Genomic DNA, 27,816 nt, shown 5'->3' with positions numbered 1-27,816 from the left:
ACAGAAGTGGATTTGAAGCAGGATATTTGGGGTACTTTTTAGGATGTTGATGGTTGTGGGAGCTGGGCTCTAAGACATCCTAGAGGGACTTCCCTGGCGGTCCAGTGGTTAAGGCTCTATGCTTCCACTGCAGGGGACATGGGTTGGATCCCTGGTTGGGGAACTAGACTCCTGTGTGCATCACAGCATGGCCAAAGAAAGAAAGAAAGAAAGAAAGACCTCCTAGGGTAAGCACTAAACTGCACCATCTACTAGATGCAACTCTACAGAAAGACCCCAGGTCTGACCTCCAAGAAATGATCCTGATGTGTATCCCCAGCCACCTCCTTCCCACCCCTGTTCCATGTACACCACCAGAAGCCTGGACATGAGGCAGCCTCACATCCAGACCTAAGCTATCCCAGCGTTGAGTCTGACCCATCTCCTGGGTCTCGGTCCCTCATCACGCATCCAGAAGACCATTTGAGGGCTCTTCACAGGTAAACATCTGATCCCAGGTGCCCCCTGAACACTTCAGCACTGCCCCCGCTCGTAGCATGACTGCAGGCTCAGGAAATGACAAATCATTTAACGCCCATCTGAGCCAGACACCACGTGGGAAGGAAGGCATCACAAATAAGAAACCACACATTCCACAGCCACCCAAGACAACTGCTTGATAGCAGCTGTGCCTTCTAATTTAGGCACCATGGGATGGACTCAGGGATGGGTCCAAATGTGAAAAGAGCACTGGATTTGGAGTCAGAGAACTGGATTTGTATAGCAGCTCCTAAGCTAACTGGCTGTGTGACCTGAGTGAGGTCACTCAACCTCTCTGAACCCCTACTTCCTCCTCTCCAACATCATACCAGCAGCACAGGTCTGTAACTATGAGTACTCTTGCATGCATTACCTTATCGGGACCCAACAACAGATCCTGTCAGTCAGGGAACTGACTGAGCGAGAGTAAGGCAATTCAGTCTGGACCATATAACCAGGGACTTCTCCTGGGCCCCTGGGCCCAAAAGCCAATGTCTGCACCTTCTTAACTCATCACCTCCTCAGAGCCATCATGAGAAGCAAGTAAGATCACACGTGGTAAAGTCCTGTGTCCTCTGTAAAATGTTAATCAAATGTCCAAGTATTTGAGTCTTTGGCTGATATTTGAGCCACTGTCTAGGTGACAGAAAGTCATACATTTTTAAGAAGCAGAAATTAAATATATATATATATATATATATATATATATATATATATATATATATATAAACGAAAAATATGTATATAGTTTTTAAATTTTCACACCATTCCACTAGTCCAGAAACCACTCTACTGGTGACAAAACATGTTATCAGATAGGAGTGAGGGGCCAGGCAGGACTAGGGTTCTGAGTCTGCTACAGAGTTCTGCACTTGATGCATTTTGCCCTAGCAAAGCGGCCACTCCCCTCCCTAGTGTTCAAGTCAAACCCAGGTTAGAATTCCAGCTTCTCCACTCTCAATTTGGATTGTCCCTGGAAAAAGATTCTGAGACAAGGATTTGAAAGAAGTGGTTTACCTGAGAGGTGACCCCAGAAAACATTAGACAGGGAATGGAGAAATGAGACAAAGAAGGGAAGAAAGAAATAAAAGAAAGGGAGGAAGGAAGAGAGGGAGGGAGGGAAAAAAGGAGGGAGGGAGGGAGGAAGGAAGGAAAAGGAAAGAATAGAAAAGAAAAGAAAAGAAAAAGAAAAAGGAATGTTTTCACTCCTATACCACTGTGGGCAACCAGAGCTGAATCCTTCTGCAGCACTAGGAGCCAACAGAGAAGGCTCGTCTCAAAGTTATGCTCCCCCCACACCGGGGTCAAGGGAGCTGGGGTATTTATCCACCAGCTCCCAACAGTCATTGGTTGAGAACTGCTCCAACAGTCATTGGTTGAGAACTGCTCCAACAGTCATTGGTTGAGAACTGCTCTAGGGATGGGCACTCCCCCTCAGCACTTCTGACCTGTCCCACAAACAGGCAGAGAGGCTCAGGGCCAGAGAAAGCCCTCAGGTGCTGACAGCTGGCAGTCTGGCTGGCAAGAGCAGAAAGGTACATGCCCAGGGAATATGGGCGGGCGCTGAACCATCTGCTATGCTCACTCCCTGAGTGACCTTGGGGAAGTTATTTACCTTCTCTTATCCCATTTTCTGCAGCCCTGAAATAGGGATAAAAATATCTTTCTCAAAGGGTTGATATTAAGATTAAATGAGGTCACATATGTAACGGATTAGCCCAGTGCCAGGCTTACAACAAAAACTCAATATATACTCATTGTTCATAATCAATATTCTTTAAGGTCTTCCTCCTTTTGGAGGATGGGAGTGCAAAGGACACAAAGAAAATTTGGGGAAGAAGGATGCTCTGAAATGGCCCATCACGACTTCCCCATGGGCAGCCATGCCCTCAGTGCATGGCGCCCAGCCCCACCAAAGGTCATATACAGAGCCCAACAGGCTCCGATGTCTAATGACAGCAGAAAACCCCTAAAGGAAACTGAAACTAGATAAAGGAGGCACCTCGCCGATCCCTTCCAGCCCCATCATCTTACTTTATAAAGGATTTCAGATGCAGATGGGGAATGAGACTTTAAAACAGGTAGCCAGCCAATGCAAGCTGAGTAATCTCCTTCTTGAGGGAGGAAAGCCCCCAAACAAACAAATGCCCCCATCTAGACGACTTTGCCTAGGCCTACCCCAGAGGCAGGGGGCTGGACCCTGAGAAATTTCAAAGATTCTCCCAGCCCCTGAGGCAGTGTGTCCCAAAATGAGTTCCAACAAACACTAATGCCTCTGTCATGTTCCTTCAAAAACTGGTTCTGGGGTCAAATATGTTTGATAAAGGCTTCATGCAATAGCCTCCTCTTGGCAAATTCGACCGCATATTAACATATTAAAAGCTTTAAAGTTCTACAATAAAGAATTCTGTTTAACCCAGTATTTCTTAAATTTATTTGACACAGAACTGAATGTGTGTATGTGAAACATCTATTAACATCCCTCCAAAGGACACAGTCACTGGGAGCATCTGGGCTAAAGGCAATGCCGGGTTCTGGGACCCAGGCTGAGTCATTTTTGGACCCTCATGGTCTAGCACAGTGCCTGTTACACTGTAGGCATCTAATAAACGGTTGTTGTCTGAATGAATGGGGAAAAGGCTGAAAGAATGACTTAATAATGGGTTTCAAATCTGTGAAGGGATATAGTACCGGCAGTGCCAGGCAACAGCTTTCTGTTTCCAAGAAGGCACACGTTTTAAATTGCAGCAGGAGGGATTTTGGAAGCCCTGCTCAGAGTGTAGGATAACAATCCACCAAAATAGGCTTCCAAGCCGAGCTGTATCGCTTCCTTCTGTGGAGGTGTTGGTCTAGCACTTTGGTACAGCTGAGAGTCTGCATGCAGCGTCCACCCACCCCACCACCCGTTCGTTCATTCATTCATTCAAACTCTCGCCGAGCACCTACTACGTGTCGCGCACCAAGGTCCCTCAGGACCACTTCCAAGAGCCAAGTGGGACTGTGGGGATCTGTGTGATAACCCCTAGGGAGCCCCTAATGGGAAGGGAGAGGAGACCACCCAAGTGTGAGGTCAGGATGCCTCAAGCCCAGAAGCAACAGCTCATAACCCTCTCAGAGCAAGAAGTGTGTGTGCGAGTCAGGGTGGGGGGCGGTGTCCAGGCTGACATATGAGGCTGAGCTAGAGAATAAAGCTATTACTGTCTCCCTGGTGTTTGTTTGTTTACCCCCCTTTTCTGTGACTATATCCCATTGTTCTCAGAGAGCATCCCTGCCCCCACTTCCAAGCTTTTCCCCTCCCCATACTCACAGCTCCAATCTCCTCTTCCCTTCCTTACAGCCTCCTCCTCCTCCTTCAAACCATCTCCTAATTCCCGACCTCTTGCCTACTCCTTGATCTCCCCACTTTCCACGTTCTGTACCATCCATTGTGGACCTGGGGTATCCTCAGTGTTTTTCATATTCACTTGCCAAATGAATGAATAAACCAGGAGTCAAACTAAGGTCCATCTTTCTGCTGACCACTACCACCACCAGTGTTGAGCCACAGACTGCTTTGCCTCAAACAAGAGTGGGGGGATGGGAACAGCTGGGAGGCAGGATGACAGGAGAATATGCGTCCAGGTCTGGGCCATCCTTCCCACCCTATGTCACCATTACCAATCGCCTTCCAGCTCTGCATCCTACATCAGTCCACTTGCCAGCCCCACCTGGACATCTCCTAATGGGCCTGCAGGTCTGCAGTGACTTTCTGACTTTTAAACAGAGGCTGAGCTGGGCATGATGATAGGACACCCCAACAGATTGCAGCAGGCATTCATGCTGTGGTAAGATGTGAAACCACAGAATCTGAGGGTTGGGTGTGACCTGAGCGGCTATCTTAGCCAATGATCCCAAACCTAAGAGTTGATCAACAACATCAGCTGGAGAGCTTGGAAAACTAAATCCACGCTGTCAAAAAAAATAGATCCCTTCCTGGGACCCACCGCAGACCTTTGGAAGCAGAGACTTCCATTTCCTCAGTAACAAGCTTGGCAGTCAGCCGTCCAGTCTCCCCTTGAACACCTCCACTGACACAGCTGGCTACCCCAGGAGGCATCTGGTTTGATGGCTGCAACCCCAAAGGCTAGAAAGGTATCTTCTACCCTGGAGCTGAAATCTGTCTACTGTTTTCACCCATTTGCCCCAACTCTGCCCTTGGGAGTAACCGAAAATAAATTTAGTCCCTTTTCTAACATGTGACAACAGGGATTCCAGCAATAAATAACACTTTGCCCATGTCTCTGCCTTCTTAGCTTTGTACAGTCTGCTGTCTTCCCAGCTAAACATCTCCCACCTTTTCAAGTGCTCTCTCAGAAGTCAAGGTTTCCAGTCCCCCTTACCAATCTGGTACCCTCCTCTGAATTCTAGAATCAAATGTAGTATTCAGATCTGGCCTCAATTTTTCTATGAACCGGATATGCCCATAAGTCTAACCAAGACCCCACTGGTCTTTTCTAACAGCCAGACTAAAATGCAGGGCCACATGAAGCTCACGGTCCATTAACTAGAAACTCCCAGATTTTGTTCACAATGTTATAAAGAGAGATCTCCTCCTGCCCCGCGTTTGGACATTGCCTAGAGAAAATGTAGAGGGGCGTGGGCGGAAGTAGGGCTTTCCAATCATCTTCATGGTGTTTCGTGTTTGGGAAAAGAAACCAACACTAGGACTTGCCTACTGCTGCAGTGGTTAAGAATCCACCTGCCAATGCAGGGGACACGGGTTCGAGCCCTGGTCCGGGAAGATCTCACATGCCGTGGAGCAACTAAGCCCGTGAACCACAACTACTGAGCCTGCGCTCTAGAGCCCGCAAGCCACAACTACTGAGCCCTTGTGCCACAACCACTGAAGCCCACGTGCCTAGAGCCCATGTTCCGCAACAAGAGAAGCCACGGCAATGAGAAGCCCGTGCACTGCAACGAAGAGTAGTCCCCGCTCGCCGCAACTAGAGAAAGCCCGCACTCAGCAACGAAGACCCAACGCAGCCAAAAATAAATAAATAAATTTATTTAAAAAAAAAAAAAAAAAAAAACAACACTGATCCTGCCCTCCACTAGCGAGCTCCCCCCACCTCATAGGCAGGGATGAAAGAAGGATACAATATGCTAAGGCGTGACTTATGTAACCGCACCCAAAGGATTTACGGGCGCCAGCACGTTAGAGCTCCTGGGGCAAACTGTTTCCATTCCCAACACAGGTGATGCTCCTGGGAAGTAAACAACCACAAACTGGACCCACCACAAGATAAATAAAGTTAACGGAGGTGCCAAGCGGGCAGCCGTGGACAGGAAGTCAACCGGCAAGAGACTGGTGCAGTCACAGAGAGGCTCCTACCTCGGTCCCCTCCCCCAACACTCACCCCACCCCTGGCTGGAACCGAGGTGGGTGCTCCATCCTCACCTCTCGGGAGAACACAAGGCCAGGCCCAGCAAGGGCCACAGCCCTGCTTCTGCTGCCAGCTGCACCCTCTGACAGAGTGACCCGTGGCCAGGGCCTGTCTGCACAGGAGAGCTTCTGTCCAGGCCTTTGACACTAATATTTAAAACTCTTCTGTGAGGCTGGGCAGGTTCCCAAGCTGGGGTTTAATACATTGCCTGTGTCCTCTTTATAGACAAACATGAGCACACTGTTCCGAGTTGCACAGCACACAGACCTCACGCTCTTGCTCCAGATCAAAACTTAGACTGAATTATTGACAGTCAACATTTGCCGCAAGTACAGCAGCTGATCGCCCTGCTCCTCGGCTGGGTCTCTGCCATTCCTGAAGTCGTCCCCACAGGCATCGAGGCACCCCTGAGGTCCACAAGATGACCCTCCATCTAGAAGCTCTGCTCGACCCCCACCCCAGAGGTTCCTGCTCCCCTCCAAGCACCCCCTTCCCGCTGCACAGAGGAGACAACAAAATAATTGAAAACAATTAGCAAATATAATCAGCAAATACAATTAGCGTTGAGGCAAGACAAGCAGACCCTCCCCGACTACAAACTCAGAGCCAGCCTCCCACCCCAGCCTGCAGTTGCTGCTGGGGTTCACTATGGCCAGATTTCTCTCTTCCAGAAATGGGGGTGATGGGGGAAGTAACTGGCGGCAGACGATTCCCGGAGTTGTGAAAGTGTGTGTCCTCTTCCATACCAGCACCCCATCCTCCAACCCCTCCGTGGGCAGGGAGGCAGTGGCTGGAGCAGTGCACACAGTAACCCACTGCACAGGCCTCTGGACCAAGTTCCAGAGCGAGGGGCCAGCTCTCCACGGGGCTCACCGGATGGCTGAGTGGGTAGGCAGCTTGCGTTTTTGAAAGGGAAGGGTGGGACTCCATGGAGTGGGCTGACCACTCGAGTCTAGCCCCCAGCCTCATTATGATAAGGGAGGGCGTGTGCATCCAGGGTATTTCCCTGAGGAGCCAGAGGTCAAGATCGGAAAGTCAATCAAGGCCCAGAATCAGAAATGCAAACAGCCATAGGAAGCCAGCCACCAACCGAGAATAAAGAGGACAGAGCTGTGATGATCTCCTTTCAAAGTCAACACAAAGGCTTCCCTGGGCCCCCCTCCACCACCCAGGCCAGCCCACACGACAGACAGATAGATACACATAGACACACACACACACATACACACACACACACACACACATACGTCCATATGCACATGCATGCACGTACACACTGAGGCCAGCCCACGTGACAGACACACTCCCACACATGGACCCAGGCACCCACCCCTCAGCAGCCACAGCAGTCACTTCTTGGTCTGCTTCCCCACCCCCATCCAGCCCCAGACTCCTCAGTTTAGACACTCACATGTGCTCATGGTCACAGAACATCACCCACACAGCACCTGTGCCTTTCTGATCTCTGGAACAACTGGTGCTAGTTGTGTGTTCAAACAGGCACAAAGGCAGAAATGCAGGAAATCACTGAGTTTGTCCAAAAGGGTTAGGGGAGAGAGAGGAAGGAGCTGATGATAGCTGGGTAGGGATGGGTCAGCCCACACCACAAAGGCAACCTTTGACAGCACTCCCAAGCTCACGGGGACCCACACAGGGTCAGAATCTTCTTTTCAGAAACCATGTCAGGTGGGTTTAATGTGGTTGCAGAATAATAACACCCCACATTTGAACGGGACTCTCTACTTTTCAAAGAGCTCCTGCATCCATTATCACCTCCTAGAGTAACAATGGACAAGCAGAGACGTTCATCTCCTTGGCCAAATGACTGCCTACCCCCATGGGCCCCAAAGATGTTTTCTCCAAAATAATCTCTAATAGTTAAGTATGTGTAATAGTTGTGCGAGTGTACTTGTTTGTGTGTGAGTGCATGCAGAGGCTTTATGTAGCAGAGTGGGATACAGTCAAACAAAAATGAGGTTGCCATGGCAACAGGCTCCAGCATCATTGCAGCCTATTAACACAAGTGAGGAATGTGTTTGGCAGATGCTTGAGTGTTATTTATGGTATGGGTGTAGCAGAGGGACTTCTAACAGGCAAAGAAGGAGAAAAAAACAACCCATGAGGCTCCTACTGTACCCCACCAAGGAGACGACAGTGAGGTGAGCACAGAAGGCGAGGCTGAGAGGCTGCAAATGGGAAGTAAGAGATGGGGAAGCAGAAAAGCAGACAGGCAGAGGAGAGGAGAGGTAGGCAGAGAACAACAGGGGACTGGAGGGGGAGGCAAGAGAAAGGAAGGGACAGAAAAAGAGCGGGGGGAGGGGGATGAATACCAGGGGAAGAGCTAGATCAGGAGATGTAGCAAAAGGAAGAAACATCATCCCCCAAAAGGGCTGCCCCACCTTGCCTCTCTGCTCTCTCAAGAGGCCCCAGATGAGATACTAGATGTTTCTCCTCCTAACTGGAGCAAAGGGAAGAGCCCCAAAGAGAAGAGGGGCCAGGGGAAAAAAATATCCAGATCAGATACTGATGTTGAAGATCTAGGCTGTAGGAGCAAGGGGGCCAGCCTCTCAGGAGAAGTGGAAAATGCCAACACAGTTTCCTGAGGGCCCACTCTGTGTCCAAGGCACCGTGGAGGGAAATTCCCAAAGCCCCTGCATGAGAGACCGCATGCTGCTGCCCCATTTCCCTGGATGTGTATCTTCACCAAAGAAAAGAACAAGGCACCTAACGCAAGCCATCTTCTAACACCTGCTGCTCTGGGGTAACCTGAGGCGGAGGATAATGCTTGACTGTCCCACTAATATTTCCCACCATCCAATAGGGTTTGCTCAAGAAATACAAAGTTTATATCAGATGTAATCAGAAAGGCAAATCAAATACAAACCAAAAAAGATACAGTTTTCTCTGAAGTCAAATAGAAAGAATGCTTGCATTCTGTTATCGTGGACCATTCCTAACAAGCTCTGCTATACTCAGCAGAGTAGGTCATGAGAAGTTAAGTGCAAACACACCCAAAAGCCTACAGACAAGGGAAGGTGTGAAGACCACAACAGGTAAAACAAGCATGGGGTGGGAGGTGGTGGAGGTGGGGAGAGAAGGGAGAGGGACAGGCCCGAGGAACTAGATGGGGAAGACAGTCAGCCAACTCTTGTTGCTGCAATAGCATCTTCATGCTAAGATGGAGATGGAGCTCCCTAGTCCAGCACTCCTGTCCTGGGGTCTGACTCCAGCCTCCTAAAATCACACATCTAGGATTTCCTAGGGCTGTAATCAGAGCCTGAGTCCCAAGTCTGGTTCAGTAAATACTCTGAATGATCCTGGAAATCTCTGCTGCTCCATGTGGATGTCATGCCTTTCTTTCTGTAGAAAAGCTATATCCACCCCAGCAACCTGCCTTCCATTCAAGCCAGGAACAACCCCCAGAGGTATAATACTCATGTGAGACCTTGGGTCCCCAGGTCAAAACATTTGGAGCCTTTATAAGCACTAACAATAGTAGTTAACTTTTTTTTTTAACCAGCTCTCAATAGGTTGTTCTCTTAATTTCAAAGCTTATCTTTAAAGATTTTATTTCCTTCTGATCCCAGATCAGAAAAACTTTAAGTTAGCATCAACAACCCCAACTACTTCACCTACCGGAACACAATCAAATTGTTAAGCAGTTATTAAATCCCTACTAAATACCCTACACTGTGCTAGACAAGGGAGAGAGGGTAGAGAAGGAAAAACACATACGCCTCAGGATTCCTGCATCCAAGGAGCTTTCATTGGATGGGGAGTAAAACCAATGGGCACTGGGGAATAAGTAAGTGCCCCACTCTGTGGCTCTGACTCCATTGTCGGCCATGCAAAAGAGGGAGAGGCCAGTATGGCTGGAATGCAAGGAGGGGCTCCTTGCAGAAGGTGAGGCTTGGCACAGAGGGGCTGGAACTGGAAGGGGCATGCACAAGCCTCTCATTTACTAGGCAAGGAACCCGGGGCCCAGAGAGGTTGTAGGCTCCCTCCCTCCCACTCACAGAGCACCTTGGAGGTGCAGCGAGAGCCCAGCGCCATGAAGCCCACAGTATCCCCTGTGGGAGAGTATGATACCCAGGAAGCCAGGGGGCACAGGAGAACCCCTCAAGAAAGACTCAGTACTCAACAAGATTGAAGTCTGAGAAAAGGCACTAGAAGTGGGGAGGAGGAAGGCAATGACAGTGGAATAGAGTTAAGAAGTTCTGTTAGAGGATGCAGTTGCCTGGAGAGAGGTGGGGGGATGCACTGGGTTCCACAGTCAGGAGACTAGCCTGCAGCAAAGGCCCACTTGACTCTCACAGCCAAGTAGGTTGCACTGCAACCAAGTAGGCTCAGCAGGGGCCAATGGATGAGGCCCATGGAGCCACAGACAAGGGGACCGCTAAGGGGAGAAGGTGTGCATGTCAGAGGAGCTGGTCTCACCCAAGGTCGCCATGGCAAGCACACCTCTCTCCCACAAGTCTTCAGGGGAGTCACCAGTTAACCAGGGAGAAGTTTTATTTCTTCTGGAGAAGTAGGGAGGTAAGCCTACCGTTCAAGGCTCGCCTAACCCTTCCCAGGAGGGTTAAAAGCCCCAACCATAAGCAATAACCAGGAGCACCCACATGAAGGGGTCACGACTTCCAACACTAGCTTTCTGCTCAGGCCAGGAGGGGGACCATCACCACACACAAATGTTCCTTCCCACCTTTGCTGAAGGCAGCTTTTTGGCTTGGGGCACTTTCACAAATGAAACAAACTTGTCAGTCCTCCCTCAAGTTCAAAAATATCTCCAGCTCCCGAACCCCCAGTCCCAGACACCTGGGAGGGTTATATCATTTCCCCTCCCTAAGACTGGGCAAGTGGTGCCCAGGGTCTCCCCTCCCCAACCCACCATCCAAGACATTCGGTTAACAAACCATCAGTGGCTCTCAGGAGTGGGGAGGCTGCTACAGGAGCCAGCCACTTTTGTCAGGGGCCTTTTATATACAGAGACAGAAGCACAGGAAGAGAAGGGGACCTTTCCATAGCATTTTCTCCTCCAACTCTCCTTCCTCATTAGCAACCCGACAATAATGGCTAAGGTTTGGTGTGTCTTCTACCAGGGGGAACATTACATACAAGAGCACTCTTTTTGTAGAGGAAGATGATGGGGCTCAGATGGGGTTCGGGGGCTAGAAGACACCACACAGCTGACACAGCCATGTCTCTCTGGCTCTTTTCACCACTTTAAAGGGTGAAAGTGGGTTGCCTTTCTTTGGAGTCAGGCCTAGGCCTGCGCACCCCACTATCCAGTCCCTATGCCCAGGTGGGCCCCTACCTGCTTGAGCAGGAACTGGTCCTGGGCATTGGTGCGCAGGGCGATGGCCAGGTGGAGGGCAGACAGGAGCACCCCGCTGAGTACCGCGGCCCGCATGCGCACGGGCAGCAGCGTGTAGATGGTATAGATGAAGAACACAGTCCACCAGATGCCCTCGGAGGCGCTGCGCGGCTGGGGCAGCAGCAGGCCCACCACCTGGACAGCCAGCACCACGGCGATGAGCGCGTAGCAGGCCAGGCCCATGTGGTCCTGGTGGAAGGCGGCGCGGTTGCAGAGCACGGCCATGACGAGGATCACACCCACGGCAGCCGTCAGCACGGCCAGGTAGGGCAGCTGCAGCGGGGGCCGTGCCGCGTGGAAGGCCAACATGACGAGGCACACGAGCACCAGCACAGCCATGAGCATAGTGAGGCTGCTCTGGTTCAGTCGGAAGAAGTAGCGCTGGTACAGCCGCTCCAGCTTGTCAGACGGGAACTTCTTCGAGCGGAATATCTGAAGCAGTGCCAGGCAGCAGGCGCCCAGCGACAGCACCGCGCCAGGCCCCGTGCCCGAGCCTGCCAAGCTGCCGCCATCTCCGGAACCCTGGTCTTCCTCGACGGCGCCGGCCTCCAGCTCGTCGGCCGCGCGGCCCTTGCCCCGCCGCTCCTCCAGACCCAGCTCCACAGAACGGGGGCGCACCTCCGTCCCGCCAGCTGCGGCCGCCGCCGCCGCCGCCGCCGAGCCGCCGCCGCCGCCCGCAGGGGGCGCCCGGGTGCTGCCCCCGCCGGCCGCGCCCCGCCGCTGCCGCCGGCTGCCGCGACCGCAGTCGTCGCCGCCGCGCTCCTGCCAGGCCGACTTGGAACGGAAACTGAAGCCGAAGCCCCCAGCCAGGGGGTCATCGCCACTCAGCGGAGGATCGTCGTCGTCGTTGCTGCGCCAGCGGCTGGCCAGGCGCTGCTGCTGCTGCTGCGGGGTCACCGTCCCCCCGGGTTTCTTGGTGGAGCCGCGGGCCGAACCCCCGGGGGCGTGGGGGTAGCCATTGGCGCGGGAGTCGGCCTCGCCCCACGCCGAGCGGTGTTCCGGGCCTCCCCGGGACGCCAGCGCCGCCGCTGTCTGCGCCGCGTAGCCCGGGGGGCTCACGCTTTTGGAGCTGGACATCCCCCCCTCGGCCTCGTCGTCTTCTTCCTCCTCCCCCGGGGGCCGGGCCGGGGTTCTCCAAGGGGAGGGCGGACGGCCGAGCAGGGGGACCAGGCTGGGGTCACACGTCGGGGGCGGCCCGGGGCCCTGGGCAGTAGCGGGGCATCTTGGCACCCCCGTCCTGAGCGGAGAAGGAGGGCAGCGGGAGAGCAAGCGGGAGGCAGGCACAGCCCCGAGGTGAGAAGTGGCTGAGAATCCGCGTCAGGAGTCCCAGGTCCGAGATGGAGTTGGCTCCGAGCTGGGGCAGCGGGGACTACTCGAGCTGCTGAGCTGCGCGCAGAGGGACGTCGGGACGTCCGGACTCCTGGCTCGCGTCGAGCTCGACAAGGACTGGAGTTGCAGACGAGGCGGGACGGAGAGGTGTCCTTGCGGGCGGCGCCTCCCCGGAGCTGGCAATGCCCGGGCGCGGCGCTCGCAGATTCTGCCTAAGCGGAGCCCAGCGGCACACGCGGCGAGGCGGCAGCTAGGGCGGCTCGGTAGGGGTCCCGGCGTGGAGACCAAGCGGGCGCCCTTTCCTCGCAGCGGACTGGGAGCGACTGGGAGGTGCGAGCGCCAGCCAGCATTATTTTCTTACGAGGGGTGGGGAGGTGGGATGGGGGGGTGGAGAGGACGGGGGAGGGGGCGGCGGGCGGAGCAACAGCTCCCGAGCCCTGGGGGGAGGGTCCTGGAGCCCAAGGGGGCCGTCGCCCGCATCCCCCACCTCCCGCGGCGAGAGTGGGAGCTTGGCCCCCGCGAAAGCCGAGCCCAGCCTTCAGCGTGTCCGCGCAGGGGGGCGGGGGCGAGGACCGGCTCCTGCAGCGCGGCCCTTCCCCTCTCGCCTCCCCCTTCCCCAAAAACGGAGCGGAGCTGGCCCGGACCCGCTGGACCAGGATGGCTGTCGCGCCGGCTCCGCAAGCTCCAGGCTCCTCGCCGCCGGCTGCGGGCCCGCCACGGCCGGGCGCAGAAGGACTAAGCTGAGGGCGGAATCCGGCGCAGCACCGCCGCCGTTCCGCCCCAACGCAGGCGGGCTTCTCCCAGGGAGCACGGCATCCAGAGATCGAGGGCCGGCGCTCAGAGGCAGCCAGCCGAGAGGGGACGGCCCAAGAGCCGCTGCGCACCGGGGGCGCTCCGGGGGGACCCGCGGGAGCCGGGCTCAGGGCGCGCCATGCACGCCTCGGGCCCTGCGCTGCTCCGGCCGCTCGCGCCGCTCCTCCCTTCTCGCCCGCTTGCCGCCGCCGCCGCCGCCGCCGGAGCGCCCTCCACATCCCCTCCTCCCTCCGCCTCCCCGCCCCCCGCGCCGCTCGGGCCTCGGCTCACATCGGCGCGCGGCCGCCTCCGCCCCCGGCCCGGCCGCGGCCCCCGCCTCGGCGCCCTGCTGGCATCCTCAGGCCCGGCCTCGTGAGGCGCCCGGGACCGTGGGGGCCCCAGCTCCCCTTCCTCACCTAAAATTCTCGCCGCGCCCCCTCCCTCCCTGGCGCCTGGAGCCGCGTCCAGCCCGTGGTCCGTTCGCCGGACCTGGCTGCCGTGCGGTCCTCCCCTGCCCCTTGCTTGGGTTCCTGCGCCCCTAGTCCTAGCTCCCCTCTTTTGTATCCCCCTTTAATCCCCATCCCCCCATTCAACCCAACTTCAGCCCCCGCGCTGCGCCCCCCTTCCCCGGCCCGGCTCGATTGGCCGCTTCCTGAGCTGTCATATTTGAGTCCGGCGCTCTTATTGGGCGATTCTCTGGCCGGGCGGCTGTACCAAAGGAGGGCGCACCGGCCTGGGGGCGCCCAGGCAGCGACTGCCGCAGGGAGACGAAGACCAGAGTCCCTGGAGGGCCGGAGGGGCCCAAGAGCCAGACCCGGAAATGGACGGTGGAGATGAAGAGACAGAGTATCTCTGAGGCGCAGGAAGACAGTGACGCGAAAGATGGAGATGCAGTGGGTGAGGCCGATGCAGCTAGGGCGGGGCGGACAGGAACGCTTTGGTGGAGAGTTACCCAGAGGGAACCCCACAGACAGCATTACGAACACCTGGCGTTTGTGAAGAGCTCTTTGCCCGTTCATACTTTTTTTAAAAAATCTCATTTGATTCCCCTCAATAACCCTGGGTTGTGACAGGGGACGGGGCCCGTGTGATTATTCCCAGTTTATAAATGCGGAAACTAAGGCTTCAGAGCCTAATTAACTTGCCATGGGCCACACAGGTCTCCTGACTTGCAACCGAAACATCTTTCGTCAGCGCCAGGCTGGCTCCCTACCTAGCAAGGTGTTAGCCGGAAGGATGCGCCCCAGAGCAGGGTGGAGAGCCCCGGCTGGAGGAGGACGGGGGAGAGGGCAGAAAAGGACAAGACACTCCTGCACAGTGCCAGCGACAAACAGGCAGGAGTGGAGAGGACTTTACTTCGGGTCAAAGAGGACCTAGGCCTGTGGAATGATGTACCTATCCAATTCCCCTTGCCCCTAACCTGTCCTGCTGGAAGCTCCGGCAGTCTAAACACCTGGATGGGTGGAGACATGTCACCCCTACTCCGGGGAGGGAGAAACAACCTTCACTTTACTCGTCTTCCTCCAGTGCTCTGCAGAGCTTCTGACAAAGAGGCTAGAGGTCTGGGTGAGCTTCTCTTTCTTTCTCTGATGGTCATCTCTTTGCAAATTGGAAAATAAATCTTGCCAGAGTTACAAATTGGGAGGAGAAACATTCCAAGAGATCTGAATAAACTAACCCTACAGTATTCCAGCCTTTGAGTAATCAATCCAGGATTAGCGAAGTCATAAAAAGCACTATGAATTTAGTCAGCAAACATTCATAGAGCATCCCCTATGTGCAAAGCACTGTGCTAGGTGCCTTAGGGATAGAGAGGTGACTCAACTCTGGTTACAGTCAGGGAGGGAGAGGAGCTAAGCCACTAATTCCAGTTCAGAGCACAGTTCAGTCAGTGTTCAATAGAGGTCCAAAGAGAGCAGTTTGGGAGTTTGGAGAGAGGAGGCATTAATTCCCACTGTAAGGGCCAAAAAGACTCTAGAGGTTGAATCTGGGGCCAGCAGAGAAGAAGGAGTCAGAAGAAAAGGAGGATGGACTAATATTTATTAAGCAACAACAATATGTCTGTGCATCTTATGGTCGCATAACCATTTTGAGGAAGATGTTATTCTCCCCACTATAAAGGTGAGAAAACCGAGACTTAGAGAATCAAAGTTTGCCCAGGGTCCAGAGTTTGTAGTAGAATGGAACCTAAGTTCAGTCTGCTCCTTGTACTCTACCACACAGCCATGTACCAAATGCAATATGAGAGGAACACTGCATGGACAGAAGCCAGATGGCCTTCAAGGTGATTGGGTTCCATCATTGATTCCCTTCTCATTCCCTGAGCTCTCCCTAGGTCATTCCTTTCCATTTTATTCAAAAATTTTAAGTAACCATCATCTTATAGCAAAATCTATGTATGATTAAGTGTGTAAAAAGTAAAAAAGAGAAAGACAAGAGAAAACACATTCATAATTACAACACCTAGAAAGAACCATTAACATCTTAATTCTTTTCTTAACAAAAAATGGGACTTTACAGAGAGTTTTAGAATCTGCTTTTTTCTACTTAGCAAAATATTGTGGATATTTTTTATGCCAATAAGTATCCATCTACAATATCCATTTTATTGTCCAAACAGAATTCCATTGCATGAATATAGCATAATTTATTTAACCAGTCCCCTACTGTTGGACATTTTTCACTGTCATAGCAGTTTGTAAAGTTTCCACTGTTTTACTGTTATAAACAATGAGCACTTTTGTAGATAAATCTTCACACACATCTTTCATTGTATCGTTAGGAGAAATTCCTACAAGTAGCATTGCTGGGCCAAAGGATAAACATTTTTTCACTAAGGATTTCTGAAATCTGAGTCTTCATCCCCTGCCTCCCTTCCCAGTTCCAAGCTTATCCCCGTCTACTGGAGAACTCCCCATGGATGTTCCTTGGTATCCACCAGCACCCCAGATTCAGTTTGTCTAAAACTAAGGTCATCCCCCAAGAAGCTTGCTCCTCCCTCTGTTTTCTCGCCATTGGTGGAATTACCATCCCCCAAACTCCCAGATCTTAGAGTGGCGAGCCCTCCTATCCCAGTTCCCAGAGTCCTGCCACCGTGCCCCTGTCTGTTCACTTCTGTCTCTTCTTCCACATTCTCTGGCTACTACCTTCGCCCAGATCCTCCCTCCTCATTGCCTAGACAATTACCAGCTCTCCCTCCTTGCCCTCCAATCTGTCCTCCACTTTGTCCCCATCTGATCATGCCTGTCACAACCCAACTGAAAACTGTCCCCAAAACTGCCTCTTCCTACCTGCTAGCTTTCACTATCCACCACTTCTGCACATCATCCAGCCACCTGTAAATGGCTCTTTAAATCTCTGCAGAGATCACCCTTTCCACATGCACCCCCAGTACAAACCAAATCTGTAGCACCTCTGTGATGCCTCTCTAATGGCTTTTCCTCCCTCACCACCCCAGGCTGCTAGGCACTCCTTCCTCAGTTCCCAGCACACCTTGCTTTTATCTCTATTATAGCACTTGTCACATTGTATTATCTTGACTTGTCTTCAGAACTGTCTCCACAGCCTGCTGATCTCCTTGAGGGCAGAACTGGTATCTTACTCATTCTTGTGCCCCATACCTGGCACATAGGAGGTACCCCTTAGCTGTTTGTTGGATAAAGAAATGGTACATCTGGGGATTAGTGATGGGAATTGAGTCTGAAGGGTGGGGTGGAGTGAGGGGACTGACTGGCAACCATGGGTGAAGGTGGAAAGGTGGGTTGGGCTCTTTAACGCTATGTGGAGGAGGGTGGGCTTCAGTTTAAAGATAATGAAGAGTCCATGAGTTGGGGGACAGGGGTGTCAAGGGCCATTATGTTTTGGGAGGAAAACTCTGGCAATGTTGTAACGAGATTGGAAAAGCAAGATCCAAGAGCAGAGGGGACCAGTCAGGAAGCTATGGCAGAGCAGATGTATTGATTGATGGAGCCCAGAAGTGACATGGTGATGGGAATGATGCCATTGGCTGGAGGACACCTGTGAAGGGCTGACGAGGACACCCAGGGGTCAACCACCGTGTACAGGAGGAGTCCGAAAGGTCAGATGAAAACCAAGAAAGGTGGGGGGGGTCACATGAACAAAAGGCAGAGGTTTTGAAGAGCTGCTCCAGGATGTGCATCTGGCTGTTGTCATCAGACAGGGGCTGACCACCTCGGGCCTCTCTCTGAAGTGAGTACGTGGCTTGCAGAGGGGAGGTGCCTATGCACCTCGGAACATAGCAGGCCCTTTGGGAGATCTGCAGACCACCCCCCCTCCAGCCATCTTCCCCTTGTACCTTAGTTACCCTTCAGGACTTCATTCTTCATTTCCCCCAGACTTCTTTTTGGAAGAATAGTTCCATTTTGGAAATTAGAATATTAATATTTTAGAATGTTTAGAAATATTTGTACAAGTGGGTCTCAGTAATACTCTTGTACCTAAAAATACTTTCCCCACAATGCTGAAAATCCCACCATTAGATAATCATGCTTTAGGATGACAATTATTCCCTAAAAATGAATGCAGAAAATCTAGAGATAGAAAGTAAATTAGTGTTTGCTTAGGCCTGGAGAAGAGGAGGAATGGGGAAGTGATGGCTAATGGGTACAAAATTTCATGACCCTCCTTCTTTGGGAAGGTCATGAAAATGTTCTAAAATTAGATTATGGTGATCATTGCACAACTCGAGAAATATACTAAAAACCATTGAATTGCACTTTAATCCAACGGGGTGAACTTTATGGTATATAAATTACATTTCAAGAAAGTGGTTGAAAAAATGAATGCAGATACCACCGGGAGATTGAGGGACTTTTGCCAGGACTGCCAGTCGTTATTAAGTTAGTGTGGATGAGTTTAATCAGCAGGCTTCCCCCTCTAAGGCCAAAACAAGTTTCTCTCACTGAGAGAATGAATGCTTGCTCTTTTTTGTTTTGTTTTGTTTTGTTTGTTAATATCTTTATTGGAGTATAATTGCTTTACAATGGTGTGTTAGTTTCTGCTTTATAACAAAGTGAATCAGCTATACATATACATATATCCCCATATCTCTTCCCTCTTGCATCTCCCTCCCTCCCACCCTCCCTATCCCACCCCTCTAGGTGGTCACAAAGCAGAGAGGTGATCTCCCTGTGCTATGCGGCTGCTTCCCACTAGCTATCCGTTTTACATTTGGTAGTGTATATATGTCCATGCCACTCTCTCACTTTGTCCCAGCTTACCCTTCCCCCTCCCCATATCCTCAAGTCCATTCTCTACATCTGCGTCTTTATTCCCGTCCTGGCCCTACGTTCTTCATAACTTTCTTTTTTTTTTTTAGATTCCATATATATGTGTTTGGATGCTTGCTCTTTAGGAGTAGGAATGAGTTAGGGAAAGGAAGGAAAGAACATTTGGGACCACTAAGCAGTTCCCAAAGCAAATGGAACCAGAAAAGGGCACAGGTGCCTGGGAGCAGGAAGGAGGAGGGCAGAAATGACAGCCAGTTAGGAATTGGAGGTTAAAAATGAAGTTTGCCTGCTGCCTAGGAGAGCCCTGCCTTGTAATGAGTTCTTCACAAGGAATTAAAGAACTCTAAGAACCCTAGGTTCTCTTAAGGGTGAAAGAATCTTAAAGATCATCTTAATTCCCCAAAGGTGTGTCAACCTCCCCTGGGTATTTGCGTTTTGAGAGCAAGCCCAACACCTCAGACTAGATGACTTACCTTTCCTTTGAAGAACTAACTTACTCTCCCCAAGTCAGAGAGTAGCTAACAGGATGGAACATTGTGTGTCTTGAGGGTAGGTCATCCGTGGAGGCTTGGGCCCCAGTGTCTTAGCCATGGGCACAGATGGCTGAGGTCCCTGGGAGCCATCCTCCACCCTAGCCCGTCCCCCACCGGGAGCTCTGAGGAGGAACCAAGAACATCAGCCATCTTACTCTTGACCTCTGTCTTCCTTGGCTTGGAAATCAAGGATGATAAAAGTGTGCAGTTGGCCATAGGGAACTGGGCCCTAGATTTTTCCAGACTCTACACTCACCTCCAGACCTCTGGGCCTCAGGGAAGAGGAAATATTCAAAGAGCTCAGATTGTAGCTGAGGTGGAAATGGCTGATAATAGCTCAATCTGCCACTCTCCCAGGTGTTGACATTTGCATTGTAATGGAGGCAGTTAACGCCATCAGCTGGAGTGACTACTACGTTCTTTCAGGTGCTGCTGGAAGTAACGGGAGACCCTTTGCGGCCCAGGGCCTCTTAATACCCTCCAGTCACAATACTAGATCACTCCTGACCCACAGCTGCCAACCCTTTGGATTGTAATGCCCACATTCCACGCTTTATCTTTGTACCTGTTCTTGACTTTGCTTTCTTGCACTTTCTCCTGAATCCTTTTTTTCTAGAAGTATGGGAACATCCCCATGAGTCCCTTATTCTTTCAACACACATAAACTGATTACCCATTTCAAGCAGAAAACTATGCTGGACATAGTCGAGTGGGGGGAGCCCAAGAGGTATGCCAGCAAGATGCCATCCCCAATAAGTCAGAGGTGAGGAAGTCACAGAAAGAGCCGGAGAACAGCACAGTGCCAGCAGAGATGGGCTTTGCAGCTTATGCCAAGTGCTTCTTGAACAAGCAGACGGCTGAGAACTAATAGGAGAAAGTATTCTTATAGGCGGGGGAGCAAGAGGCTTCTGGGAGATGTGAGAAGGGGACAGAGAAGTATGTGTGGGAGTTGGATATACAACAACTGGATGGAGTTTTGAGGATTCAAAACATGCCTCTAGTCACAAAAGACCGTGTACTGTATGATCCACGTAATATATGAAATGTCCAAAAGAGGCAAATCTATAGAAACAGAAAAGAGATCATTGAGTGCCTAGAGCTTAGGGGAAATGGGTGTAGGAGATGGGGATTAATTGCTAGTGAGTACAATGGGATGGCGAAAGCTGTTCTAAGATTGTGGTGATGGTTCCACAACTCTAAATATACTAAAAAAAAAAATTGAGTTTCATACTTTAAATGGATGAACTTTATGGAATGCAAATTATATCTTAATAAATCTGTTTAAAAATGGGGAAAAAGTGGGATCCAAAAGGACCATTCCTTCAGTAATCCTGCTTAGTTATAGAAGGAACACCCTAGTTTTAAGTTCCTAGTCTTTTCCTGTATGAAGGCTTTTTTTTTTTTTTTCTCCTGGCCATACCACATGGCTTGTGGGATTTTAGTTCCCTGACCAGGGATTGAACCTGGGCCCTCAGCTGGGAAAGCATGGAGTCCTAACCCCTGGACTGCCAGGAAATTCCCTGAAGGCTCCTTTTTAAGGTAAAAAACTTTCGAGGACCTCAACATGGTATATATGTACTTTTAGTTAAGAAAATACATAACGTTAAAAAGCTATTATAAATAGCTATTATAAATTTAGATTTTCATTTAGTAAATGAATTAATACTTTACTAATCCCAATACTAATCCCAATAGTATTTACATATGGTAGAAAAGTAGTTCTGTATTTGTACGGGAGCATTTTATATGCCTACAGACAAGGCTTAGTGGCCCTCTCTCAAAATCTCCTTGGTCCTTTGGGGTCCTCAACCCACAGTTTTAGAATCCTGGTCGATGTTCCTTCTACCAAGGCGTGTTTGATTCAGCTTCTCTGTCAGGTGAATGCTTATGGGTGGGGATCCATTGGCAGAAAATGTGATACAATTTCCATCCCATGATGTTTCTGCCTCTTCAACGGCTCAGACAAAATGGCACCCTTTCTCCTCCCAAACCAATGAGCTTTGCTGAGAGCAGATCCAGCACAGAAGACAGCCAGAGCCATGCCAGTTGGCAGACACTTGTCTTTAGCAAATGTAATTAAAGGGAGCAGCAAGTAAATGCCTATTAATTTTTCATTAGAAAAGTCAAAGGCAACCTTCTTGGAAAGCAGCATCATTGAACTTCAGCCTTGGTGTTAAAACCAGGCTTTCCCCCACTGTGTATATCTTCTTCCACGGAGCGCGCGCGCACACACACACACACACACACACACACACACACACACACACACAGTGAGTCCACAACCTCTTTATAGAGCGTGGGAGAGAAAGAGTCAGAAACCATCACCCCTATACCCTTCAGAGGTTATTTTGTCCCATCCCCTGTCTCAAATTACCCCAATGTCTATCTGCGTATGTAACTGCCTATGTATATGAACCTTATACAATATATAAGGTTCGTATATGATCTCTCCCTAAATTGTGTTTACGTACGGTTTGTGTGGTTTGAACTGGATCTTAGATGCCCTTGGGGAGATGACTATTCAAAACTCTCTATGATGACTCCTTTTGTAAAGAATACACAGTGCTTGCACTCTGACCTGTTTTTTTTTATAAGCCAGAGGCAATACGTGAGTCAAGAAGAGGGGATTCGGGACTGGGGCCCAATCTGGCCCTATCAGCTGGCTCTCTGTTGGTAGGCAGAGCCGATTCAGCTGGCTCTAGGCATCAGTTAGCTCATCTCTTTCTTTTCCTCCTTGTACTTCTTTACTAAGGCATCCCACCTGCTGAGAAAACAGTCTTCCACTCAACACAGAGGACTGAGAGAAGAGCGCTAAACTTGGGGTCAGAATACCTGGAGGTTCTACACCAGCTCTACCACTTTCCAGCTGTGTGATATCCGACAAGTCACACATCACCTCTCTGAACTGCAGTCCCAGCAAGGGTAACTGCTCTCCTACCCTTCACGATTTTTTATGAGGATCCGGACAATGATGTGAAATTCCGTTTCAAATTATTCACCATTATGTAAAATGGGAATCATTCTTAATAATAGCGAATTAATAAAGTCATTCTTAATAAATCCAGATATTCATTTAAGAGGTTAGCATGGAATGAGGTACATCTCTCAGGGTCTCAGGCTCTTGCATACATTTATAGATGACTGTGATAAATATTTTTACGTCTGTGCTGCGTGTGTACCAGCTCGTCTACTAGTCTGGGAGATCTACCCTTTCATCTCTGCTGTGTTCAAAGCAGGGCCCCCAGGGCCATGCAGATGAGGTCTCTGTTCTCAAAGACCTCCCCTCTTTCAGGATTCTGACAGACTGCAGCCTGTCTGCCCTGCAGACTGGAGAGCTGCGCCCTCCCGCAGGTGTGGGTGGTGATTAGAGTGGCCGGTGAGGCACTTGAGTGGTGCTGAGTGTTGTTTCTCCTCTCACTGGCCAGTCTGCTTGGCCTTGGAGTGGTTTAGTCCAGTCTCTGTATCCCTGACTGTGAATCTGTGGTTAGGCATGGCAAGCTAAGTCATGTTAGCAATCGTGCTGGGGCTGGCTGACCTTCCCCAAGCCAGGATAATCTCTTTCCCTGGCAACAGGCAGAAAGCACCAAGGGACAGTGACAGATTGTGAAATCCTGGGGCTGGGCTTTCTAGAATTACTTAAAAAGAGAAAATTGTAACAATACCTTGCGTTTGTGTAGTGCTTTTAAAAAGAAAGAAAACAGTTTTTTAAAGCTGTTCAAGGAGAAGGCAGCTTTGGAGTTGTCTGGTAGAGAGCAAACCAGATGGGTAAGAAATGTATTGTCTTATTCTTATCAACTCAGTAACAATGACAGTGTTAGGAGAAATCTCTCCTCTCCCCCCACCCCCTGCCCCCCCCCACAGGTGGGGATACAGAGGAAGAGAGAAGTAGAGTGACTTGATCAATATTACACAGCATTAGGGGCAGAATTTGACCTAAACGTCTTGACTTCTATTGTCAACCCAAAGCAGGCAGAGGATGAAGAAGCTGAATGACCTAACAGTTTGTTATGTCCACCTGAGATTCTGGCATGTAGACAGCTCTTCCTGAGTCAGACTTTGTACTTGGTCCTCTGGGGCATACAAGAATATACTTCACTGCTTGTAGGTCTGAAAGCAATGAAGAAATGTAGGGGTGGTACATGAGAAAAATTGCCGTCCTCTTGCAAGATACCTACCAAGGATCTTTAAGCAAGGCAGGACCACACTCAATAGGCAGGGATGGATGGGGTTGCTTGTGTTGCCTGGGGAGTTTCAGTGCTGTGTGAAGATTTAAAGAAGGTATCAGCAAACTCTGACCACTGGGCCAGATGTGGCCACTGCCTGTTCTTAGACATAAAGTTTTGTTGAAACACAGCCACACTCATTTATTTTTGTCTCAGCCTGCTTTTGCACTACATGCAGAGTTGAGTAGTTATGACAGATTGGATGGCCCACAAAGCCTAGAATCTGTACTTGTCTGATCCTTTAAGAAAAAGTTTGCCCACCCGTGCCTCACACCATACACATAAAAATTAACTCAAAATTCATTATAGGGACTTCCCTGGTGGCGTAGTGGTTAAGAATCCGCCTGCTGATCGAACACAGGTTCAATCCCTGATCTGGGAAGATCCCACATGCCACGGAGCATCTAAGCCCGCGAGCCACAACTACTGAAGCCCATGCACTCTACGGCCTGCATGCCGCAACTACTGAGCCCATGTGCTGAAAACTGCTGAAGGCTTTGCACCTAGAGCCCGTGCTCCACAACAAGAGAAGCCACAGCAACGAGAAGCCCATGCACAGCAGCAAAGACCCAACACAGCTCTCCCCACCAAAAGAAAAATTTATTATAGACCTAAATGTAAAACTTCAAACTGTAAGAAGAGTACACAGGAGAAAATCTTTGTGACCTTGGGTTACAAAGATTTCTTTACCACAACACCTAAAGTACAATTCATTATTTTTCAAATTATTCAAAAAAATTTTTGGTAAATTGGACTTAGTCAAAATTAAGAACTTTTCAAAAGACATTGTTAAATGAATGAAAAGACAAGCCACAGACTGGGAAAAATTATTTGCAGATAAACATATCTGATAAAGGATTTGTAGGCAGCATCTAAAAAGAACTCTAAGCGTGATAATGAATAAAGATCCCAATAAAAATGAGCAAAAGATTTGAACAGACACTTTACCAAAAAAGGGTGAAAATATACAGATAACACATAAGGACATGAAAAGATGCTCAACATCATTAGCCATCAGGGAAAAGCAAATTAAAAATCACAATGAGATACCACCACAAGCCATAAGAATGGCTAAAATTAAAGAGTGATCATACCAAGTGTTGGACAGGATATGGAGCAACTGGAACTCTCATATGCTGCTGGTAGAAATGTAAAATGGTACAACCCCTGTGAAATAGCGTTGACAGTTTTTTTTTAAGTTAAGCATTCACATACCACATATGCCATCAATTTCACTACTAGGTATTTACCCAAGAAAAATGAAAGCATATAAGAATATGTTCACACAAAGACCTGTACACTAATATTCATAGCAACTTTATTCATAACTAAAAACAACCCAAATATCCATTAACAAGTGACTAGATAAACACATTTGATATATCCATGTAATGGAATACTACTCGGCGATAAAAAGGGATGAACTATTGATACATTCAACAACATGTATAAACCTCAAAATGATTATAATAATTATCCTGACTGGAAGCAGCCAGACAAAAGAGAGTATATACTGTATGATTCCATTTATAAAAAATTCTAGAAAATGCAAACTAATCTATAGTGATAGAAAGCAGCTCAGTGGTTGCCTGGGAATGGCAGGGAGGCAAAGAAGAGCAGGAGAGATTGACTGAAAGGGAAACTTGGGCCAGGGGTGTGTGTGGGGGGGGTGGTAATTGATGGTCATTGTCTTGATTGCAGTGATGGTTTTCACAGGTAGGAGTGTGTGTGTGTGTGTGTGTGTGTGTGTGTGTATACATATATATGTCAAAACATCAAATTGTACACTTTAAATATGTGCAGACAGTAAAGCTACTTTTTTTTTTTTTTTTTTTTTTTTGCGGTACGTGGGCCTCTCACTGTGGTGGCCTCTCCCGTTGCGGAGCACAGACTCCGGCCGTGTAGGCTCAGCGGCCATGGCTCACGGGCCCAGCCGCTCCACGGCATGTGGGATCTTCCCAGACTGGGGCACGAACCCGCATCCCCTGCATCGGCAGGCAGACTCTCAAACACTGCGCCACCAGAGAAGCCCAAGCTACTTTTTAAATTGAGGTAAAATTGACATGTAACATTATATATAAAGCTATTTTTTAAAAGGAAGAAAAAACCCTGAGCTTGTTGTTTCTTTCTTTAAACACTCTGTGCAGTTTGAAGCAGCCGGCCCCCTCCCCAGGTTTTATGTTCCTTATTCTCACTATAATGATTTATCTCATCAGCAACCCTGTCCTCCAAAGCCTTACCTTCCTCCTAGGTGACCACAGGTGATAACTGTACTATACCATGGTGTGGTATGGACTACCAGAATACTATCTCCTCATGTTAATAGGATCATTGTCGCCTTTGGATCCAACTAGGTCAGATATCCAACCTCAGATTCTCATTTCTTTGAGAGTCTATTGCTGGCCACCATCCGGTATCAATCAGTCTCTATTGATGAGGGTTAATTACAGAGAACTGAATTCACAATAACCAACTGAAGCAGAAAGGAATGTGTTAAAAGTTGCTGGGGACAAGTTCAAGGAGGAAGGTCTCAGTCATTTCTGAATATGGGAATTACCTCAGTATGTGGGGAATGATTTGATTGTAGAATAATTAAATCTACATTATAGAAGTACCTTTTTAATGGTGTTTCCTGCCCCCCGCAACACATAATAATTTCCCAAACCCTCGTCTTGTGAAATTTCTAGAAAAACTGCAGGGATAGAGAACCGGGGATCAATGGCTTATTCCAGGGATAATTCCCTGGGGTAGGGAAAGGACAAGGTAAACCTGGAACACCTTGTTGAGCTAGAAAGCAAAGAAGCCCTCAAAGATTAATGAGGACATGTCAAAAGAACACAGGGCACTGCACATCTATAAGAATGGCTAAAACGAAACAGTAACAAAAACTTGACAAGTTCACAAGAAGAGATTCCGGCCGACTCCAGGATGACTCAGGGACCCAGCCATCTGCCGTGCAGGGAGACACCTCACCAGATAGCACCTGGATATGGATCGAAGGTACAGCATCAGCCTCCCTGGAAATCTTTGAAGAACCCGAGGAAAGTGTCCTGGTAGAAATCAGGAGCCCTGGGTTCTGCTGCTAACCTGCCTTGTACCTGCCCACGGAAAGGTCTTTTCCTCTTCTGAGCATCTGTGGCCTGTGTGTTCAATAAGGGGGGGGGCACCCTAAGCGTTTTCAAATTGAGTTTCCTGCAGCCCTAGGACCCCTTGGATTGCCTTGGGACACTGCAAGGAGAGCCAGGGTTAGGGGTGAGCTCCACCTAGAACAGTCCTGCTTTTACCTGTTTTATGTTTGGCAGATATCCTGCTTTTATCTGTTTTATGTTTGGCAGATATAACTCTCAGTTGACAAACTCAGGAGTCACAGAAAATATCAATTCCTCCAGTTTCTAAATTTCTAAATTAATTTCTGACTCCCATGACCTATTCCCAGAAGCTGGATGAAATATTCACCCCAAATATTCTTGGATTTCTCCTCTCAGATTGTGCCTCACTTCCAGGACACGTGTGTCCACTAAAAAGCCATGTCTCTGTCCAGTGGTCTCTGTGAGTCCAGCTGTCTCTGCTGATTCTGTGCCACTCCTGGGACATGGGTGCCTTTTGGAAGCTGACCAATGTCCCCTCTGCCTTTCTCTTTCTCATCCCACAGACCCCCTTCTCTAGCCCACCCTCCACCCTGGGAAAACTCTTCCTAGCCTGGGGGGATTCCCTTTTGTGTTTCTTTAAGACATTCATTCAGTCAATGCCAGTGAGTCCCCATCATGGGCTGAACTCTGTTCCCCCCCAAAAAAGATATGTTGGAGTCCTGACCTCCAATAACTCAGAATGTGACCCGATTTGGAGAAAAGGCCTTTAAAGAGGTGATTAAGTTATAGTAAGTCTATAATCCAATATGACTGCTGCCATTATAAGAAGAGGAAATCTGGACACAGGTAGGCATGGAGGGAAGATGATGTGAAGAGACAGAGAGATGATGACCATCTACAAGCCAAGGAGAGAGGCCTGGAATGAAGAGTTCCCTCACAGCCCTCAGAAGGAACCAGCACTGCTGACACCTTGATCTCAGACTTCCAGCCTCCAGCACAGTGACAATACGTTTCTGGTGTTTAAGCCACTCAGTGTTTTGTGGTATTTGTTTGCAGCCTAGGGCTGCAGGAAACTCAATTTGAAAACACTTAGGGTGCCCCCTCCCCTTATGGAATGCAGATTCCTTCTGCCTGTTTTACTTCCCTTGCAAACCCTTTAAGTCCTCCTGAGCATTGTTAGCTCTCCTAACATCTGACTGAATGGGAGAAAGGGATAGGGAAAAACATAAGTAAATACTCTATAGTTTCATTCAGCTACACATACACAGGAGAGCAGAGAATCAGA

General features: G+C 49.7%; 1 protein-coding gene and 1 long non-coding RNA gene across 3 annotated transcripts in view; one reads left to right on the top strand and one right to left on the bottom strand.

The window, feature by feature from the left end:
- ADCY5 (adenylate cyclase 5) overlaps positions 1-13,655 on the bottom strand; it is a 157,077-nt gene extending 143,422 nt beyond the window's left edge. For both annotated transcript variants that reach the window (XM_067034428.1, XM_059064339.2), the window contains exon 1: positions 11,257-13,655. In XM_067034428.1, coding sequence (XP_066890529.1) covers positions 11,257-12,393 — 1,137 coding nt within the window. In that variant the 5' untranslated portion in view covers positions 12,394-13,655. The remainder of the gene's footprint in view (positions 1-11,256) is intronic.
- A 79-nt stretch (positions 13,656-13,734) lies between these two features.
- On the top strand, positions 13,735-23,572 carry LOC136794258 (uncharacterized). The gene is made up of 2 exons (XR_010840741.1): positions 13,735-15,003; positions 21,972-23,572. It is a non-coding gene; the product is annotated as an uncharacterized lncRNA (long non-coding RNA).
- Positions 23,573-27,816: the final 4,244 nt, after the last annotated feature.

This window comes from Kogia breviceps, chromosome 5 (genome assembly GCF_026419965.1).
Source record: "Kogia breviceps isolate mKogBre1 chromosome 5, mKogBre1 haplotype 1, whole genome shotgun sequence".
Classification (NCBI taxonomy): Eukaryota; Metazoa; Chordata; class Mammalia; order Artiodactyla; family Physeteridae; genus Kogia; species Kogia breviceps.
This window is presented reverse-complemented; position numbering and strand designations above follow the sequence as displayed.